Below are 23,158 nucleotides of genomic sequence, written 5' to 3' on the forward strand. Positions count from 1 at the left end.
GAGTAATAAATATATGAAAGGAGAAGATAATAATTTGAAACAAAGAAAATATTAAAAAGAAACAAGTAGAAGTTTTAGGTATGGAAAACTATAATAGTCAAAGTAAAGAACACAATAAATGCGATAAATAGCACAATAGATGCAGCCAGGGAGCAAAATTAATTAACGAGTAGGTCAGATTAAGGAAGTCCCTGGAAATCCCTAGGAAGGAGGAGAGGACCAAGACCGACCACACACACACACACACACCTACCTACCTACCTACCTACCAATGTAATATGAAGGATAGAAGTAGAATCCAGGAAACGAACCCCAGAAAAAGAGAGAGAAAAAGAGAGGAGGAAATAATCTGAAGAAATAATGGAGGTAAACTTTCTTTAAAAAGTTGAGAGATCTTAGATTGAAACGGCCCTTAGAGTGCTAAAGAAAAAAGAGGGAAGGAAAAATCCTTTTTCAGGACACATTATAGGGAAATTTTAAGATCTCAAAGGCAAAAGAATTCTAAAACATAAACTGTTGATAAAATGTGCTTCTTGGGGAGACATCTAAAAGGACTAAGTAGAAGTGACTTCTGTTGTAAGGAAATGGTACACATATAAAAAGGCTAGACTTACAGAGATATTTATCATAGAAAAAATTGGAAGTACTAGAAATGTAAAAATTACACTCATATTTCTTATAGCATCTCCTGGATTTGATTATCAAGTGATATTTAAGAAGCTTACCTAGCCACTTGGAAATATATCCATGATATATTTTCTTAGACACCAAACTGAGAACAACAAATTGAATATGTATTGTGCATAAAATAATATATACATGGCAAATGACTGTCATTTTCTTGTTATGATTCTTGTTTTCATGGCGCTCAGATTCTAGATGGGAGAGTCAGAAATATAAATGAATAATTACAGAATAAAATGTTAGATAAAATTATTATCATAGAGGTTATGTTACAATTATAGGTTGTAGAGTAGTTTTTTGTTGGCCTTCATTTTCTAAAATTGAATGTGGTCATTTCTTTTATGTTTTTATTTAAATTATACAGAACCTTTAATGAAGAATGGCAAATTGTTTTAATCACTGCCACATCTAATAAGATTATGTTTTTCATTTTAATTGACAGTTTTTCCCTACTAAACCTTCCTTTTAATTTTCTTAAGATAAAGAAACAAACAAACAAACAAAAGCACTATGTAATGCACCACATGATGTTTCTCATCTAGGCTTATGATTGATATTAATTTAGGTGTGTCTCATCTCATTAACCTGACCACCTATATTCTTATGCTTACGAGTGCTAAGTGTTTCTAGAGAAAAAAAATCACACCATGTACAAATTCATGTCATTATCAATTCATGATATTAGCCTTAACTGACATTTAAATTGCTTGACAATGTTAATTCATGTCTCTAGGAAACCCTCCTTACTTTTTTGCCGTGATTTTTAAAATTCTTCCTCCCCTTCCCCATTTGATGTATATTAGATGTCTTTGTCTCTTATGCACAGAAAAAAATTTCATCTTCTCAATACCCAGTTCTGCAAATCGACTTGATTTCTATCTATCCTTTTTCCTTCTCTCCAGTTCTGCTTGCAGTCAAAGACTGGTCCTTGTGCTCTGGCTCTCATCCTTTTCTGCCCCGTTCACAGACCTTATCATTTTAGTTTCCTCACTTTCTCTTTCACCATCACTCATCTTTATTTAAACATGCTCTACTATCTCTCCTCTTGAAAAAAACCCAAACCAAGAGACCCAAACTCCTTTAATCCCACGTTCCTATTTGTGTGCCTACTCCTCAAACTGTTCTACCCCATTCACTCATTTAAGATGTTCTCTTTGTTTGGGACCGTATGTCTAGGTGTGACTTTTTTCTTCTTGGGACTTCTTGTGCTTCCTTTTTGAGAGAATTCATATCTAATCAATTCTGGACACAGTTGTAGCCATTATATTTTAAAATATTGCTTCTCCCTCTTTCTATTCTTCAGTAACTTTTGGTAGACATATTTGGACTTTCATTCTGTTGTTTGTGTCTCTTGACCACTCTTTGCAAACACACACACACACACACACACACATTTTTAACCACTCTTTTATAATTTCCATTTCTTAATCTTTCTGTGCTTTATCTGGGAAATTTCTTTTGATCTTTTTTCGTTTACTCCTCATCTATTTAGCTCAATTGATTGTTTTACCTGACTGATGAGTAAAGAGTTTCAGTGAACGTGTATTTTGGAATTCTTCATGAACCTTTTAGAAATGGACCTGGTCTGGTTTTGTTTTTCTTTTTCTTTTGTTTTTTTAAACACTGTATAGCTCTTTTCTCTCATCTAAATATTTTTTATTTTGAAACAGTCTCAAACTTACAGGAAAGTTGAGAGTATAGTCTAGAGAACTTTTATTTTCCTAAACAATTTGAGGGTAACTTTGCAGACATAGTGCCCTGTCAGACCTGAATACCTAAGTGTTTGTAAGGACACACTACAGAATCACACACAACTGTCAAGAGCAGGAAATTAACACTGCCATATTAGTCTTCAGATGCTATTGAAGTTTGTATGTTTTTTTCATTATTAGATTCAGGTTGTTTTTTTGGGAGCAGGATATCATAGAAGTTATCTTTCCATTTTATCTATTAGATGGCACATAATCAGGCTTTTCCAATGAAAAGATTTTCTTTTCCTCCTTTATAATTATATAAGACATCTAATATACAGTATTTTGTGGAATAAACTTTTAGACTATGTAAATATTCCATTCCTTGTCAAACTTGCAGTTTATATCAGTATGGATTTAGGGAATCATATATTATAATTCACTTATTGTGATACTCAAATTGTTCTCACTTTAGCCTGTGAGAGCCCCTTTAAGCTGGCTCCATGTCCTTTTGATATGCCCTCATTATTCTTTGACCACTTCCTTACTTTCTGGCAGTGCAAGTATATTAGTTTTCTCTTGCTGCCATAACAAATTATCCCAAAATTCGCATCTTAAAGCCACGCCAGTTTATTAGCACACAGTCAGAAGCCCAGGTTGGGTTGGATAGTTTCTCTGCATAGAGTCTCACAAGATTGAAACCATTGGAGGCCTAACTTTCAACTTTCTCTCTCTCTCCTTTTTTTTTTGTGATGGGCATTAAAGCCAGAGCTCCTAGGTTACTGACACAGGCTGGCTCCTCTAGGACAACCTGGTAAAGCTCTTTCCTTTTCATTTTTGACTCCTAAGGATCTTCCTTACTTTCTGGGGACTTAACTATTCATTCTTAGGTCATTTTAATTAGGATGGGTATTGGGTTATTTAGTCTCCCCCATTGCCAGAAGCAGAAATTCTCTCATTGATTGATATTTCAAACCACTTCATACTGGCTTCTGCAACTGCTCTTCCACTCAGGAATAGCTTTTACTTTGCCAAGTCTAGTAGATATTATTTTAGTCTTCATCTTAGATAACTTCTTAGCATATTTATTTTTGTTGAGGACTTCCCTTCCCATCCCGTCTCATTCTCTGTCCCGTCCCAGCATGATAAGTAACTTGGTTGTTTCAGGTGTACAGTTCAACAGTAAGGCATATATATTTTGCATTGTATGTTCACCGACCATAGTTAGAATTCTTTCTCTCACCACATATTTGACCCCTTTGACCCCGTCTCCCCCGACCCGTAACCACTAGTCTATTGTCTGTGTCCATGAGTCTCTTTGTTTGTCCTGTTCATTTGTTGCTTTTAGGTTTATATCGCACATGTAAGTGATACCATGTGGTTTTCAACTTTTTCTGTCTGGCTTATTTTGCTTAGCATGATTATCTCAAGGTCCATCCATGTTGTCGTAAATGGCAGTATTTCATCTCTTCTTATGGCTGAGTACAATTCCACCGCATATATGTACCACAGCATCTTTAGTCATCTATTGTAGGACACTTGGGTTGCTTCCATGTCCTGGCCGCTGTGAATAATGCTGCTATGAACATCAGTGTGCCAAATATCTTTTTGGATATACGTTTTCAAGTCTTTGGGGTAAATACCCAGTAGAGGGATTGCTGGATCATATGGTAGATCAATTCTTCGTTTTTCGAGGAACCTTTCTACTGTTTTCCATAGTGGCTGTACCAGTTTGCAGTCTCACCAGCAGTGTGTGAGGGTTCCTTTTTCTCCACATCCCCTCCAACATTTATTATTACTTGTCCTGTTGATAACAGCTATTCTAACAGGTGTGAGATGGTATTTCATTGTGGTTTACTGGATTTTGTTAACCAGTATCACCATAATAAAACCAAAAAAAAGTAAAATAAGCAACTTGGTTGTCCTACTATTTTGACCATTTCTTTTTTTAGTTTTCTGGTAGCTTCTCCTTTATCCTAATTTAGTATGGAGATTCCTTGTGGCTAAATCCTGAGCCTCTGCTGTCACTCCATAATTCTCACTAAGTTTAAGCTATTTAAAATCTTTTGTCTAAGGTATTAATAATAGCTATTTGGTCATCTCTCCAATTCTGCTCTTCTGTTGTCTTTCAAGGCATTGTTTGCATTGTATCCAAAGTGATCTTTTAAAAATATAATTCTGGTCATGCCACTTTCTTGATTAAAATGTTTTATGGCTTTTCATTAGGATGAAATCGAAAAGTCCTTTAGGGCCTGGCCTGTAAGGTTCTATATGAGCTGGCTCTTGGGCTGCCTTTAGCTTCATCTTTAAGCATCTTATTTTTTTTCTCATTATGTCATACTGGATGTATCAGTTAGGGTCCGTTGTACATAAGCCACAGAAATGGATTATGTCAAATTTAAGCAGAAAAAAGAATTTATTGGGTATGTATGGTTATTTTAGAGAATTAAAGGAAAAAATCCCATCCCAGACCTCTGAGAGAAGAGAAATAAGGGTGTTTCAAGGGGTAGGTAAACAAGAATTAGTGAATTAGTAGACTAATATTACTACCATTAGACTAATTTAGTTGTGACTATTTTCTACCCTTCTGAGTATGCATTCAAGAGATACAGTTTGATTGTCTTGGCTTGGGCCACCTGCTCATTCCTGGGCCAAAAGTATATGAAATGGGGGTAGGGATAGATGGAAAATAGAATGCTATTTGGAAAATAAATGGGAAACACTTCTAGGCAGGTAAAAACAACAGAAATGGTCTCTAAGGACTTCCTTCTAGTTTATGTGTTCTTCACGGGTGCTTATCCTGTACTGTTAATCTTAATTAAGGTACCTTTTATAGTCTGTCACAACACATTCTACTTTGTCATCATTGCACCAATATTTGTGTGATTATTTAATGTCTAGCTCTTATACTTTTAAGTTTCACGAATGCAAGAATGCTATTTTCTTTTTTGTAGTATCTTCAGCATCTAGTATTGTGCGTGCACATATTAGCCACATAAAATATTTATATTATAAAATGATATCTTCTGTGTAATATTTAGTTGGTTTCATCAAAATGATATTAAAAACATTAAATATTTTTTATAATGTAAAGGAAAATATGAATGTTCAGTGTAAAAGAGTTAGAAATTCTATATTTAGTACATAGGCAGCTAAGTAAGCAAAACAAAACTATAAATTGTGCACCAAAATATTTGAAAATATATAAAAATATCAACCATTTTTTCTACTTTTCCATCTATTTAAATTTTTTAATGAGTGTTTATAGAATTAGGTAAAGTCAAAAGAAGAAATACATAATGAACAACATTGTTAATTAAACTCTGTGTAAAAATAGAGCAACCTAAGAAATAATAAATGCTTGCCCACGGAGAATTAGGAATACCCATATTCCATCAAGGTGGCCAAGAGTCTCAGGAAAAAAAGCTCTTCTTTTCTAAATTTCATTTTATCCACTCTGAGTAATGAATATGTTGATCATATGGAGACATAGTCCACAATCTAGAAAGGGAAAGCCAAAATATAGAATATCCTGTGTTAATTCATTAGTCACCAAAGGGAAGAGACATTAAGGCAGTATTAACTATGAAAGCTTTCTGTTATTGTTTATACTCTCCTACTTCTTTTAACGTTAATAGATATCATTCCTCCTTCGTATTTAATAATATGGCTGCTATTTATCAAATGCTAACCATGTAGTAGACAGTATACTAATAATATTGGTACGTGCTTTACATATATTAGCTAATCCTTTCACCAGCCCTATAAAATCATTGATACCAGCCTCATTTTATAGATGAGGGATATTAGGTTCAGAGGGGTTAAGTTATTTGCATGAGGGAGCAGGATTTGGACTTTTAACTACTATAAACCGTATTAACCTCCAGAAAAGACTCTTGGGATTTGGTTAGGGATAACTCATCAGGCTTAATCATTTACTCAGTTAAATATTCCTCAAGACTGTCTCATTTATTTACTCTTCTTTGCTGAACAAGCAACTTGATATGGTACTGATTTGGCCTTTTAGGCATTTTGAAACTGGGAAGCAGGAACTCTGCTTGGCGAACACTAATTTCTGTCACTAGAGAGGTATACTTTTGTCTTATATATCGATTTTATATAATTGCAGTGGGCACACTAATAAGAGCTTAGGTCTAAACAATATTTTCTTGGCTCTGCCCACACTGTACTGTTTTTCTGAGATCACCATCTGTCTCTCTGTTTCTAGATCTAATGGACATTTTCATTCTGTGTCTTAGCTAGCCTTTCAGCATCCTGTGATGCAGCTCATGTGCCTCTTCTTTCTTCAAAGTCTTTTCTTGGCTTCAGTAACACCACATTCATGGTTTTTTTCTTACCTTACTGATCTCAATTTTCTTTACAGGTTTTTCTTCCACTAACCATCCTTGAAAGGTTAGAGGTCTTCAGGACTTAGTCCTAAACTGGCTGCTTTGCTCTTTTACAAACAAAAATCCACTCTTCCTGTTCCATTTTTCACCACCTCAGTAAATGGCATCACCAGCCAGAAACCTGAGATTCATTTATAATATTGTTGTTTATTCTGTCTACCATCAGGTTTAGGTGATTCCAACTTCTTGATGTACTTCAGGTCCCCCTCTTTCCACACATTCAATATCATGACCACCTTAGTCCAGAGGGATATAATCTTTTATCTAGATTGTAGAGTTGCCTCCTAAATGACCTTTCCGTTTCCACTCTTCCTCCTTCGGATCATTCGGATCATTCGCTACATAGCAGTTAGAGGAATGATCTTTTAAAAACTAAGGCATGTTCTTTGCCTTTGGTGTCTTCCCTTTGATCTTAGCATAAACTGTAAACACCTCTGTGTGGTTTACAAGATCCCGTGAGATATACTCCTTCCCTTACTCCAACCTTGTCTTCTACCGCTCTTTCCACTTTATGGTGCTTTAGCCATATTACTTTTTTTTTGACCCCCTTGTCTTTTGAACAAGCTTTTCTACTTAGGTCTTGGCTTAAATATCATTTCTTCAGACAGGTCTTTTCTGCTTCCTAATTTTTTGCTCTCATAGTATGTATACCCTTTTCCTTCATAGCACTTGTCACAATTAATAGTCATGCGTTCGTTTTAATGTTTGCCTCTAATTAAATTGCAAATTCCTGGGGAGCAGAAATCTTTTTTGTCTTGTTCTATACTTTATTCCTTGCTCCTAGCACAGTGCCTGTCTTCTAATAGATAGATACTCAATAAATATCTGATTGATAGGTGGATGGGTAGATGAAAGAATGGATGAATGAATCAGTATGTCATTGTCACCCTCTGTATCATTCTGCATCTTTGTTTCTACTCTCTAGCCTGAGCAGATGAATTTCAGGCTATTTTCCTAGAGCTTGTGCATTGCGGGATTCACTTCTATTTAATATGATGACTTATCTCCTCGATTTGGATTAAAATAGCATATAACTTGTAAAAGATGGAAATAGGGTAAAGTTAAACAAAGCGGATACAGAGCAACCTAAGGAGGATTATTTGCCTTGTGAAAAAAGATCTAAAGGTCTTAGTAAACTGTTTATGCTGTACCAATCATACCTGAGATATGAGGGAGTTGAGGTATCAGTGATTTTCATTAAAAAAATATATATATAGAATTTTATGCTTTCCTGCCTTGATAGGAAAGCAAAATTTTGATTTATTCTATTCTATAGCAGTAACCTGAGTACCAAACATAGTCTCGGAGTGTGATCATTGCACTGCACTTTAGCTATGCAGTTTCCCATTTAAGTACTAATTAACATAATATAAAAACATTAAATTTAGAGATCAAAGGTCTTCAATCACCACAATTTTGCATCTCAGTATTATACTTTCATGATATATTATTGCATGTGGTAATGGTATTTGCAGTTTTCAAAGTGTATAAAGGACATTAGGGGACCTGACCATTACAGTATTGTATTTTCCTGACTTAAAGGTAAATTTTTAATTAGAGCATTAACTCTAAAATAGCTATAGCTACTATTTGTGGAAACTTACTGTATATTAGGCATTGCTAGAGCCTTTACAAGGATATTCTTAAATAAAAGCCTTTAAGTTAGCTGTTATCTTGGTTTTATAGAAAAGAACAATTTCATCATGCCACCTTCAGCTAACTTTTGTCTTTTAGTTATGGATGTTGGAGATTCCATGAATAGTATGCTTTTCATCATTTAAAAAAAAAAGAAAAAAGGAAAACTAAGTACTTTTAAAAAGCCGAGTTCAAGTAACTACTCTCTGGAACTCCTCTACCCTAATCTTTTCCTCTGAACTTTCCTGTATCATTAACTTATGAATACTTATTAGCTCTGTTATGAGACTATAAGGTCTTTGAAGGCAGAATTCCTTTCTGTTCTTTGCTATCTTCAGTGCCTTTTTTTTATAATAAGAACCTCAATAAATATTTGTTGAATGAACTATGGGGTAAACAACTGAAAAAAATTTTTTCTCAGCTATATGTCTGTCCTTTGTAATATAAGGTTTGTAAACATTTGCTTCATTTACATGCTATCTCTTTTCTGTTCTTCACAGCCAAACTTCTTTAAAGAGTTATCTTGCCAAGATTTATTGTCACCTTTAGTGACTCCTTTTTCTGGCCTTACCTAAATGGCCAATTAGTATCATTTGAACTTTCCATTGAAATTCTCCAAGTGGTTTCTGAGATTCTCTCAGTTCTTTGTGGGCTTTTTTTGGTTTATCCTTTAATAGTAATATTCTCTACGGTTTGGTCCTTTTCTCTTGATCCTGCTGAGAACTTTTCCCTGGGTGATCTCATTTTTCCATTTCTTGGCTTTGACCAGCTTCCATATCAGGAGTTATAAATCAAATACTTACAGTGTCCAGGTAGATAACATAAGTGAGTGAGGAAGAGAGAATAAGGAATAATGGGATGCTGTTGGATTAAAGAATCTATGTCTAAAGCTTCAGCAGATTGTTGCTGTTTCAGAATATAGTATCCAGTGTTGACCCAGCTTCAGTTTTTCAGGAAAAATTAGAATTCTTAGAGTTTCTAATGTGAAATTTCCATGTTGCTAAATTGAACTAGTTAAAAATTTTAAACACAGTATACATCAACAGAAAGCCTTTTTGAGTTTTCATATTTACTTATTCTAACTTCACTATGCTTCTAAGTCTTAGATTTTTATCTTTAGGTCTGATTTTTCTGCCAAGCTTCAGGCTTATCCCATTCTGTTCTAGACTATATAGGAGTTCTGTGTTCCACAGGCATCTCAAAGACCATGATCAACCTGAACTTCAAACTTGTATCAGGAAGTGGTTTCTATAGTTACAGAATCAGACAGCTATGAATTTGAATCTGATTCTACCACTTAGTAGGTCGTTAAGCAAGTTATTTTATTTCTTTAAACTTCTGTTTCCTCCTATGTAAAATGAGAGTGATATTTACCTCATTGGGCTATCGTGCTAGTGACCCACACGTAGTAACCAAGTCCTGGGTACAGTTGCTAGTCCTGCTTCAGTGATTGGTATTGCCACTCTCATATCCACTTGCTGGTGCTTATGAGTCAAGAATGACTCGGCTTTTTTATTCTTCACGCCTAATTAGTTACCTGTCCTATGAACTTTGCCTTTGTAATGTCTCTTTTGCTGTTACCTTAGTTTAATCCCTATTTATGCTCTTCAGTATTTTTGTAACAATCCTTAACAGCTTTCTCAGTCTCTATTTAAATATCTTCCCCAGTCTAGTCTTTGCCTTGTGCCAGTGATTTATGTTTTGCTTAAACCCAAATCCGATCACACCAAACTTGTTTACAGTCCTTCAGTGGCTTCCTATTGTTTCTGATTTTTTTTAACTTTTAACATTTTAACTTTTCATGTTCTTCTTGATCTAATTCCTGTTTGTTTATTTATTTATTGCCTTATTTCTTGCTTAACCTATACAGATAGTACTTATAAGTTCTTAGAATTTGCCCTGCTCTCAGTTGCATGTTTCTTCTTCAAACTACCCTTTGCCTCTGTTCTGCAGCTCCTTTAGAAATCAGTTCGAAAGGCTCCCCTGTCTTCTTCCCTCTCTTACCTGGGGTCTGGGTTAGATACTCAGTCCCCTGAGGGTGTTTCTTTCATAGTACTCTTCAGTCCTTTATAATTGTCCCTTTTTTCCACTAAGCTTCTTGAAGGCAGAGACCACATATCTTAGATGGCTTTGTATCTCCAGGACTTAGAACAATGTCTGGCAAATAGTGAGCTCTCTCAGATATTTGCATAATAGATGCATTTGTTGAATGAATAATTTTTTTTTTTTCTGGAGAAATCATAGATATCTTAGGAGCCTCAAGTATAATTGTAAGGCCTTCAAAAATGTCCCAATTCTTTTATTCCCCTTGTTTTAAGATTATAGGTGCTTTTATTTATTATGAATCAATAATTATGTTCTTTAGAACATAGTCCTCAAGGACTGTAGTTTCTGAAAAGTTTTTTTTTTTTTTTTTGACTGCAGGCCACTTAGGTTCATTTTTTTTCCTGCTTTCCTCTTGTTACAGTGTCAAGTTCTTATTCCTTCCCACCCTCCCAAGAGCTTTAGTCTATAGCAGGATTTCTCAGCTTCCACACTATTGACACTATAGGACAGGTAATTCTTACTTTTGAGGAGCTGTCCTAAGATGTTTAGCAGCATTTCTGTTACTAGACACCAGTAACATTCCCTGATTTTGACAACCAAAAATGGGGTTGGGAACCCCACTGGCTTATAGATATTCTCATGTCCTATCTTTATCCTCAAAGAGCTTCTCTTTCTCTGTGGGCTCTTTGTTATCAGCATGTGACCGTGATCTCCCATCTGTAAAAAACAAAAACAAAATACACATGCACACACACAAAAAAAAACCCCAAAACATCTTTTTTTCATTAACTCCCTGTTCCCTCTTAACTTTTGCTAATTTTTTTTCTCCTTCTCCATTGCATCCACCTTTTTTTTTTTTTTGATTCCCATCCCCCACCAAGAGTTTGAAGACCTGCTAAGAAAGGTTTTTTTCCCCCTCCTTTTCATCCCCCTTTTTTTTTTTTTTTTTTTTTTGTAAAGAATGGATTGCTTCCGCTCTCTCATTACCCTCTTTCTTTCTGCTGTTTACTCCCATGGGGCCAATGTGTTCCTTGTTCCTTGAAGAGAATGTTGCCACTACCTAGTAGTCCACATCATGATCATTTTTTTAATCCTCTGTCCCCCCTCCATTCCCACCCCTCTTTGTACACCTGGTTCAGTCAGTCATGAAGGCCTGTTTATTCTACCTCCTGAATATATGTAGAATCCATCTATTTTCTTTATTCTCATAGCTGTGTCCCGCCATTGTCTCCGAATCTCCAATCTAGTCCTATTCCATTTTATTTTCTACATTGTAGCATGGGTGACCTTTTTAAAGCAAAGTCTTCCCATTTCAGACTTTTTCAATTATGAGTTCTGGGGTTCTAGTGTCTGCATTTTGGAAGGTTTATCAGGTGATTTTTATGCAACACTAATCACTATTCTCCTACTTAAGAAATATTTCATTGCTCTTAGGAATTTCTAAAATTCTTATTGTTTTTATAAAGTATTTTCTGATGTGATCCCTGTCTATTAGCAAAACCATTTTTGATATATAAAAATGACTTAGGTTCTCAGACAAGTGTTTTATGAAAAGTCAGTATTTATTTATTCAGTTATTAGTACACTTTTTGTCTGTTCACCACCATCATTGAAATTTATCATTGAGGTGAGGGATCAGGAGGAAATGTGGGTATTCTAACTTATTGATTAATGTTGTGTTCTGTGACAAATTTGACTGCTGAGTTATAAAATATTTATTTTCTTGCAGGTATTTATAACAGCAATGATGTAGCAGTATCATTTCCAAATGTAGTATCTGGCTCCGGATCTAGTACTCCTGTCTCCAGCTCTCATTTACCTCAGCAGTCTTCTGGGCATTTGCAACAAGTAGGAGCTCTGTCCCCATCAGCAGCATCGACTGCAACTCCTGCTGTTGCTACAACTCAGGTAAATTGTTACAGTGCCATAAAGTAATGTGTGGATGGGTCCGATGAGTCCGATGGGTCAATGGGTCATGGTCATCATTTTTAAAGTAAGTTTGATTGTAGGAGAGGGAAACAAAATAGAGCTTCCTTATAGGAATTTATAAAGTGTCTCAATTTGTATTGACATATTAGTGGAAATAATAGACCTTTTTACATGATACTCATGAGAAAAGACAAAGGAATAAGTTGATACCCACTTACTGTTTTCAGTTTCTGAGTTTCTAGGTTTGTCCTACAACATAAAATATAAATTTGTGGGGAGCTTTTATTCTTTCTTTTAAAAAATAGCACTTACAAGTATGAACCAGTTTTGGACTTTTATGGTTTTATAAATTCTTTTTACAATTTTAAAAATCATGCAAATAATGTATGAATATCTGCTCTCTCAGTTCTTAAAAATCCTAGTGTAGGAGAATATAGGATAAAGAGTAAATGATCCCTTTCAGCACTATATGGCTTTCCTCCTAGTGGGAGAGAAGGAATGTTCACAAATATTGTAAATAATGGTGACTGTGTTGGTTGTTTTGCATTTATTTACATCCCTTTCCTCCACTTTAGGTTGGTGACTTGATAGGTGACCTAGCCTACAGGAATGCTTTAAAAGCAAAAGTCAAATCAGAAAAATCATAATCTTGAATTACATACACAAATAGGACAGTAAATGGGCCAAACTGTACACACACACATACACACATCCCTACCTCCTCTACTCCCCCCCACCCATTTCCCAAAAGGCAATAATTTAAAATTCCTAAAGTATATATATTTTTATTTTTTTGGAATTCTTTATAATTTTACTTTCATTTTATCTAAAGCTCTAGTAGTATGTTAACTTTTTGAGAAAATTATAACAGTGATAAATGTCTGGTTACAAATAACTAGTTAAGTAGTTGTTTGTAAGTTGCTGTAAACTTAGGCTTTATGTATGTGTTCATAATTTCCATTGTGTGGACCATTAGAAGGAAACACTTTTCCAGTATTTCTGTAAGCTGTACATCAAAGCACAAGATTAAGTTATTTTTAAAGTATGTAATGGTGCAGTATAAACATTCACCATTATAATTAGGTCAAGTATTAGAATAAACAACAGTTCAGCACATAAAATCAGTGGCATATTTGGTGGTGGTATCTTTGAAAATGGACGTTAACTATTTGATGAACCTCTCAATCTGAATAAGAGGAGTTTGACTCGTTTAGGAGAGTTTTTCTTTAGCTCAGTTCACTGACCTTAGTGAAGTAGCCATAATAATACGGATTTGGAGTTAGAGAGGGTGGAAGGATAAATGTGAGAATAGCCTTTCTAAATAGTTTTATCTCTTTTAATTTTAATTAAGTGTAACCATATGCTGTCGATAGCTTTATATCCTTGGACAAAGTCTCACATGAACATTTTCAGTGTGCATTTTTCTTTTCTTTTTCATATAGGTCTGTTTTAATTATTCTCTGGTTAATTCCAGCCTGAATTAAGCAAAAATCTCGTTTCTTCTTATTCATTATGTTTGTGGTTTTGGGATTGGCATTAGGGAGGTCAGTGGGGGAAGTGGTGGTGAAGGGAAATTTATAGCTAGAGGGAAAATTCCACTGCACATATGACTCAACTGAAGAACAAAGAAATCATAGTTGCAAGTAATCCAGGATTCAGTCAATTTAAATCTTTACTATTTATCCTCTTTCCATGTTTCAGTAAGATGGCTCTCTTATAAATATGATCATCCCGTTAGACGCAAATGCTGCATGATGAGACAACTGCATCTCTGTTTCTGTCCAGCAGTGTATGCTTACTGCTTTCAAGCTGGAGTTTATTTAGCCTGGCTTATCTGGTGCTGCTGTAGCAACCATCAGTCTCCAGGCAACTGAGGCACGTTGACCTCTCAGTTGAACTACTTCAGTTTAGCTGCCCGAGACAATAGTATTGGTAGTAAATGTGCAAAATGTGAGTTTTTTAGGCAATGTGCAAGGGAAAGGATACAAAAAATGTTAAAGATAAATTGAATGTTTAGATAGAACTCTTAAAATTGTAATGCATTTGGTAATTTAATCTTCAAAGTGACAAAAGTTGGTTTCTGGTTCAACTTTCATATAGGCCTTGTTTGTTTTCAAATCACGCAAGCCATTGTGTTTAAATAATCGCATCTTAGCCTTTTGTTTAGGGTTTCTTTATAGATAATTGATTTAAAATTAAGTGGTTAAGTTAAAATGATCAGTATTTAAGATGTAATTATGGAAGTCTTGTCACAGTTATTAAGAAAACCTTGACACCAGCAAGCAGATACTTTAAAAATATATAAATCAGAGAATAGAAACATTAAATTTGAATTAATGCTTTGCCTTCTCTCCTTCCCCCCAAAAAACTTAATGAAAGTAGTAATTTTTAGTGACTGGCTTGGTGCCAGCAGGATAAAAACTCAGAGGTCATTCTTGATCTTTCTAGCCTTGGCTTTAAGTCAGACAGACAAGCCTCTCGTTTGGCTTGTTCGCTGCCGTAAGAATTGTTCCCTGCAAAGTGGTCAAGGAGGTAAGACCAGGAAGCTAACAGAAATTAAAAACTGAGAGTAGATTTGTGCCTTTAATGGGGTAGGAGACAGTGGTAAAATTGGGGGCATCTCATGTTTAGCAGCCCTAATTTGAAAAAAAACTTAAAAAAAATATGTAATGTTTTGAAAAATGTAATGAAAAAATTGTATTCTAATATATTCTGCATTTGAGGTATTGCTTTTCGGTATAGTCTTCATGTAGATGATCATGGTTCATTGTTTACTGTTAGTGTTATAAAAAATGACATAGGTTAAGTAATTTAAATAAAGGAACTTCTAAGGTTTATGTGATATTTAGTAAAGGCAGGTGTTTAAGTATTTTAAAGATACCGTTTAGTGACTGTTTTACAGATTTCTGTGAAACTTTTACTTCAGTCAGCTTTGAATATTTTGTTTTCCAACATCATAATTGTGTGTGTGTGTGTGTGTGTGTCTGTGTGTGTTGCAGAGCTAACTTATGTGTAGTCCTTGATTTTCTTTCAAATGATGTCTGATATGACATTTTCATTCTCTTTGAGAAAATGGTTTGGTTTCCCAGGCAGAGTCACCTGACTTCAGAGGATCTCTGACTTGATTGGTCAGAATGAAAAGTGTCATCTGTTTTAAATAATTTCATAATGACTTGTAATTTTAAAGAAGTTAACATTCTGAGTAATTTTTTAAGTAATAAGTTTTTTAAGTGCTTTGTAACGTCACTTGGATGGTGAAGAGGTTAAGTAATCATACAAGGTCGCATGTCTAGTAAGTGATGGAACTGAAGTCTGGAAGCAGGGCAGTCTGACTCCTGAGCCTCCTGTCTGGTTTACTGCTCAGTACCATAAAAATGAGTGTCCCAGTTATGTGCCTCCTTGTCAAGCGGAGTCTATTTGAAAAATATTATTAGGGATTTTACTGTGTCCATTGGTGTGACACAATGCAAAATAGAAGTTCGAGTCAGAAATCCTGGGTTCCAGAAGCTTTGCTACACACAAGTGTAACTGTAGGCAGGTATTTTCAATTTGTGGGCATCAATTTTTTTCATACATAAAATGAAAACTTTAAATACCTATTCTGCCTGCTATACAGGTATGTTATGAAGTTCATGTGAGAATAAGTATTTTGCAGATTATAAAGTACTTTGGAATTAAGGTTATCACATTGATGCTACAATATGACATCATTAATTTCAACTGTTACAGAAAAGCCTGATTACCAGTGAGAAAAATTTTACAGAAGCATTTCTTTTATTAAAAATAGTATTAAATTTTTCTTATAAAACTCATAATTCCAAGTTAACCTAGATATATGCATTTTAGACATTTTAGGTTCAACTGTTGACTAACGTCTTTTCCAGTTTATAAATTACTTCAGTAGCCACAGTAGTCCCAGGGGCTCAATTTTTCTCCAAAAGATAGGTGATGTATTGATTAGATAGCAACCAATTAGGAAGCCTTAGAATTTGTTGGTTATTCTGTGCGGTCATCTTGTCCAGTCATGAGTGTTCAGTGATGGTTTAACTACAGTTTAATCCCTCCCACTACTTACAGAAACTCAGTTGTAGGACATTTCAGCATGAGCCTAAACAATGGTTTTGAAGACGTTAAGCTCCTAACAATTAGGGAGCAGTTAGGGGCATTGAATAATGTGGAATGATGCAATTGAACCTGACAGCTTTAACAGTCAGCCTACTCATGGGACCCGAAAGTTGTTCACACTTGGTTTCATCTCTCATCACACGCTGAGTATTAAAGCCTTACTGGTGGTGGCTGACACAGAAATGGGGTCTGTTATCAGAATATGTTGCATAGTACAGAGTTTGACTTGAGTTAGAGAATATATGAAAACTTTCCACTGTTCTCCAATTTTTCCTGGAAGCTTTTCTAGGCAAACAAATTGTGTCTGCAAATTGAAAAATGCATATAAATTAATTGTCATGAAAGTATTTGAATCCTTACATTATATTTGCAGTGTTGCTATGTTATTATATAATCTATAAATTAAGATATCATTGTATAACGAGACATTTATACCTTCTAATTTTTCTTAGGTAAATATGTTTTAATCTTTGAAATATAACCAGCCACGTTAATATCAGAATATAATTGGCAAATTATATTCTCTAACAAAGTTAATGGAAAAGATGGAAACCATAATAGATTATAAAAATAATTTTTTAAGTGATAAGCTAAAATTTGAGTGCTTTCCATGTGTCAGGCATTCATTTAAGCCCTTTACATATATTCACTCAGCCGATCTTCACAGTGTTTTTATGAAGTAGGTACTATTATTATCTCCATTTTTACAGATGGAAATTGAAGACACAGAGGTTTAGTACCTTTCCCAAAGTGAGAAGCTTGGTTTATGGCAGATACAGTGAAAATAAAAAGATTTTTTCTTCTAAGTATGTATATGAAATAGGAATTAAAAAATAATATTCAATTTAGCGAGTCTGACAGAATTTTGGAAGAATGTAATTTTAAGTGATGTGTCAAGGATGAAAATCTTGAAGAAGAAGCTACTGTGTTTTAGAGCTTATTTAAATCATTTGATTTTAATGTTTATTGACAGGTTAATTGTGCATTTAAAAAAAGGCTTGCTATAACCTCATCCTATATTATTGAAGTATAAAGTTTTGTATCTACCTCCAAGTGATATATTACTATGATACTTTCTAAAGGTGAAATTTTTATAGCTACCGTTCTTTCAAACCTAGTTTTTCTTCTTTATTCTGTATTTTTCTGCCTTTACCATCATTAGGGAGAAAAATAAATCTACCAAAACAATGCCCACTTTGAAGTCTGTTATTCAGATAATTGAGTAGACTTAGCTTGACTTTTTCTCTCCACAACTAACTCCTTTAGTGCCAGGTGCCTAGGAATTTGGTAGTTATTTTATGACTAGAGCTCTTTTAAAACTTTTCTGTGCTCATGAGCAGACATTTGACATGTAAGAGGTGAACAACTATTAACAACAGGGACATTTCAAGTTGAAATATAATTTTAATCTTGTTAATATTTTAATATGGTATGTCAGTCTTCTTAGGAAATACTAAATTTCTTTAATTTGTTTTGCGTTTGAATACTGCCTTGGTAGACTCACATATCTTTCTGGATGTTTAACATAATAAGTTATTCTAAATTTGCTAAGGATGTTCTTTGACTCTAGCACCTAAATATGTTTCAAAGTTACTTAGATTTACCTCAATAATTATTCAATTTACCCTTACTCTACTTGTCTTGAGGTCCATTTTGTAAAATAATTATACTTCTCTTAATGAGGCTTTTATAAGAGTGTTAGAGTAAGTGTAATAACTTGAGTAGAAGTAGTTCCTTTCAATTACTAATCTTGGGGAGGGAACAAAACTAAGATATCATATACTGGAAGTTGAAGCAGAAGTTTATTATGGCAATATGAATTTATAATTATATAAGTTATTTGTCTTGACCTAATCTTAACACCTACTTTCACATTTTGAGTAGATGACTTCATTTCAGTGGGACACTGTGAAGCCAAGTAGTTTACTTTGTATTAACTTATTTTAAAATAATTTTAAATGCATGGAAAAGTTGTAAAAACAGTACAGAGTGCGGAGTATAGAGTTCATGTACGTTGTGGGTACCCTTCACTCAGCCTCCCCAGTGTTCACAACTCATATTCTTATAGTGCCAGTAGACTCAAGGAGGATATCTGTCCACAATAGCCATTCTCCCTACTTGGGGAGATAAAACTGAAATGTCATAAGGTAGCTACTTTCCTATAAAAAGAATTACCAGTCATTATACCAGGTCTTCTGAAGTGAACTTATGGCACATTAGTAATTTGCTTTCAGTGTACTTTTTAAAATCCATGTCCAAAGTATGCTGTGGAGAAGTGTGTGTGTATTGTTTCCTTTATTCCTTGTTTCAGATTTCTTTTCCATAAAAGCTTTCAGTGCCCTTTATGCTTCAAAAACACTGTTTCTTCAGGTTCACGTGGATATCCTTCCATCGTCCTGAATCTTGGTGCTTTCTTATTCGTGACAGCGAAGGTTTTTGAGTCTACAAAATGCCAGACATTACATGTGTACTCTCCTCTATAAGACATCCTTTTTTTCTCTGCTCTCTCACTTGTGCTCCTCCGTTGCTACTAAGTCATGAGATCCTTTCACTAAAATGTTAGGGGTTTCTTGTTAGTAAGGTGCCAAGAGCTATCAAAGGTTCCCAGCATATTAACCATTCTAAATAGCACTTCAAAAGTGCTGACTAAGCAGTGTCAGACATTTGTAGTCTTTGGTGACTCATGTTACTTGCTTAAAATGATAAAAAGTAGAGTTTTAATGTAGCCTTGGTTTAGATGTATGCCACAGAACCTTACCTGGTAAAATTAATAACTTATTTTTAATATCTTGAAAGTTTTTTTAGATAAATGCAATCATTTTTTAAAAACAACTACCAGATAATGTTTACCCATTCAGAAATTTTGAGAAATTGGTTATTCAGGATAATGAAGAATATATTCCCATTTTAGTTTATTATTTTATTAATTTACTTTTGCCTCCCATCTTTATAAAACATACATTCCTGTTTTGGACTTATGCTAAAGATGATTAATCTTTTTCTGATGACAGTCATTATGCAAATCAGTTATTATGCTGTTGTACTACTTTGCATTTTGATCTTTTAGTATGGTGAGCCTAACACAGGATAGATAGGGAAACTAAGATAATTTGGAGACATCAAGACATTTGAAGCTAATCAGGATAAATGTAAAGCTCCTGGCAGAAGGAACCGTTCCTGTAAAAGGGTATATTTCTGATTAGAGTGGGATCTTTTGATTCTTATCAAGAGACTAAGGCAGCTCATAAAATTGATAATTGGAACTAAACAAGTAGTCCAGCTGGTATAATATTAGTCCTGGTTCAGCCAAAAGATGACTGCACGAAAAAGCAGACTCAAGAGGCCAAGGTGCGGGTGCTGAGGCACATAGATGTCCACGTTCTTTGAGCAACATCCCACTGGCACTCTCTTAACCCTGTAACACGCTCCTTGCTCATATTTTTCTCTCTTGTCTTGCCGTCAGCTGTTATTTCTTGCTGCCAACAAACTGTCTCAAAATATTACTTCTTCTTCCTCTTTCTAATTAATTTTCCACTTCTAATCTACTATATGCTTAGTTGATCTTTTTAGAATTATGTCTAGAGTATAAGAGTAAATTGGCTCTGCAAAGGGAATTTTTAAGTATAAGGTACCTGAGATTTTAACACATGGGATGAGTAGCATATGATCTTTTTGTTTGTTTGGATTTTTTGTTTTGTTTTATTTTGTTTTCAAGTTATTTTATGAGTAGCCAGGATTCCTAAGTATTTGACTTCTGGAAGGGTAAAAAATTTTAATATAGTTTCATTTATGAATTGTATATTTTATGTGTCTTGCTACTAAATACATGGCAAGTGTCCAGTATGATCCTTAGGTTAAACTTTTGACTTACCTTTTACTGAGGGCTAATTGTTAAACAGGACTTTATAGTACAAACTTACTGGCTTTGTATACCTATATTTAATAAGAGAAAAAATGAAACCCAGAAATGGACCGATTGAATTTAGACATTAAAGTATGAACTGTGAAATATACCCTTTGGAACAATGGAAAGCAAGGACAGAATTCTACATCACAGAGACTTTCTGTGAATTTAAAGTCCAATTTTCATCCTTAATAAGTTGGCTAGAGGCCAGATATAATGTCAGGATCTGAGTCTTTCCAGAAACACAGTTTATTCTCTGTAATATTTTGCTTGTTATAACTACTATGTCGTCTTGGTCCCTTGTGTGCAGTTATACATGTCAGAATGTCCCACATCTTTTGTTTTGCTGTTATTCAGCTTCTTTATATTAGTTGTGCTTCAATTCTTTGAAATTATTTTCCAGAATTTTGTTCTGAGATAACTATACAATGATTTCATTTTATAAAAGCTTAAGTTTCATTTCATTCATGAAAAAGAGTAGGAAGTATACTTTGAAATTTGTGGTTCTGTTAAATCCAAAGAGTATTTCAGATTTGTAATAGCCTTCTGTGAGTTAACAGTATTTTGTGTACAAGAGATTTGCTTCCACAATGCCACATTTTAAGGTTATAATATTCTTGGAAAGTGGGAGAAAGTATTCACATCAAAGAAGGCATTTTTATTACATTGGATTACGCAAGACTTTGGCCAGCCTCCTTAGCTTCATCTGTTTAAGGGTTCATTTTCCCTTGTTTGGCACAAGTCCCAGTAGAGGCCTTCAGAATTGTGGTTAGCAACATGAATGAATTACAAACTTTGGACTAGCTCTTCAGTTAGTAGAACTGGCTTCCTGCCAAAAAGACAGTGCCTTATATGGGGTCAGGGCAAAGCTGTGATTCGTTGAGCCCTGCATTGTATAGAAAACATACTTGTGATGCCTGTTTGCTTTCTTTTAAAATAAAAACAAAACAAAACAGAAAAAGCAGCAGGCTTCCAAGTCTATCAAAATAGGAAGTAACAAAATAGTGTGCAGGTTTTACTAATGACAGAGTTAAGGAATGGAAATATGGCTCTGTATAGTTAAAATACTAAAAGTAGAAGTTGGACCTTTCGACCTCCTTAGCCAGCCTTGTGATATAAGAGACCAAAGCATTTGTTAGACATCTGTTGTCTACCTGCCCTTATTTTATAAATGGTTTAATACGATTAAATAATTAGTCATATGTTCACATGGTTACCGTGCCCCACTGGGTTTTGGTATCGATGAGATACTTTGAAATTAAAGCAGGAATAGTTAACTTTGACTGTGCCAGTCTTTTTTTTTTTTTTTTAAATTTGGAGGTATGTAACTTCGAAAATTGAAGTATTGGATTGGTAAAACAAGTAAGAATGAAATTCGCTCTTCAGAAAGTGAGGAATTTTTGCGTATATTTTGAGGTTGGAAAAAAATTTTTCAGGTCTATCAGGAGGAAAACTATTAAGATATTTTCAAATATAATTTATTTATGTAATTCTTTTCATTTAGGCAAATACCCTCTCTGGATCTTCTCTCAGTCAGGCACCATCTCATATGTATGGCAATAGATTAAATCCAAATTCTTCAATGGCAGCTCTTATAGCTCAATCTGAAAACACTCAAACAGGTAAGTTTTCAAGAATTTTTAAACTCTAAAATTCTATCCCCAATTGGCTCATTTTGTTTGAAAAGTCTAAAGGTGTGCTTAATATAGGATGGTGCCTTTAAAAAAAAACCCAGAAGAATCACAGTTGGAAGTAAATAGTATGCTGTGCTGCAAAATAGTGCTGTGCTTTTTTTACTGTCTGAAATGTAAATGTTTAAGCAGAGCCAAAAAAAAATGCAACAATGTCTCCTGTGACTTTTGTGATTGATGTGTTCAGTTCTCAGTTCTGTGCAATGAAAGTAACATAACACTGGGCTTTTCTGTGAATAGCCTAAACCTTTATTTGCATAATTCATGAAATTGCATTACACAAACTTGGTTAAAAAAAAAATCCTGTTAGAGAATTTCTACAGTGTTTAGTAATCCTGTGAATTTTTAGCAGTTGACATTTTGTAGCATTTGCCTCTTGTACTGTTTTAATGAGCCTCTGGATTTGCTTTGTTTCATTCCATCCTTAAGCATTTGTTGACATGTCCAAGTAGTCATGCCTGTTTGGGGGAAGGGAATGGGTTTAGCAGTTCACCAAGAATGGATCAGTCATGTCTTTACCCTTTAAGGGTCAGAGGTTACCTGACTCAGAATCAGGGGAGGACAACCTTGAAAGAGGCCAGATTCGGCGATTTTATAAGGAACTAACTGTAGGAGAAATAAAAGTTACTTTTCAAGCAGAGATACTCTTACCTAAGGAATATTTTGAAGAAATTAAATTTTTTTTCTTTTAAATACAAAATTCTGTGTTTCTACTTGTTTTTGTCAGTTCAGATATTTACTATTATATGTAACTTTATTTTTGGTGTGAAGATCTGTGTAGTAATACATAATATGAGTCTTGATGTGTGGCTCTATGTAATACAGTATGTATTTTATGATTTGTCTTGGGATGCAAAGTGTTAAAAAATACAAAGCATAAGGATTTGCTGTGATAAGCATACAGATTAGCTGTCCACAGCTGTGATTCATTACTTTAACCGTAGAAATTAAAAGTGGCTGAGGGGAGGGTACTGCAAATGCAAACCACGCTTCTGTGCTGTAAAATTGAAAGGAATGAAAGAACGGAACATAATCCATGGCCTT

The 23,158-nt window shown here is 34.5% G+C and overlaps 1 protein-coding gene across 1 annotated transcript in view; it reads left to right on the forward strand.

The window, feature by feature from the left end:
* The window catches only part of MLLT10 (MLLT10, histone lysine methyltransferase DOT1L cofactor), a 188,669-nt gene that overhangs the window by 150,529 nt on the left and 14,982 nt on the right, over nucleotides 1-23,158 (forward strand). Inside the window, 2 exon segments of the mRNA XM_025043458.1 lie at nucleotides 12,195-12,373; nucleotides 21,928-22,045. Coding sequence (XP_024899226.1) covers nucleotides 12,195-12,373; nucleotides 21,928-22,045 — 297 coding nt within the window.

Source organism: Pteropus alecto, unplaced genomic scaffold, assembly GCF_000325575.1.
Source record: "Pteropus alecto unplaced genomic scaffold, ASM32557v1 scaffold11, whole genome shotgun sequence".
Taxonomy (NCBI): Eukaryota; Metazoa; Chordata; class Mammalia; order Chiroptera; family Pteropodidae; genus Pteropus; species Pteropus alecto.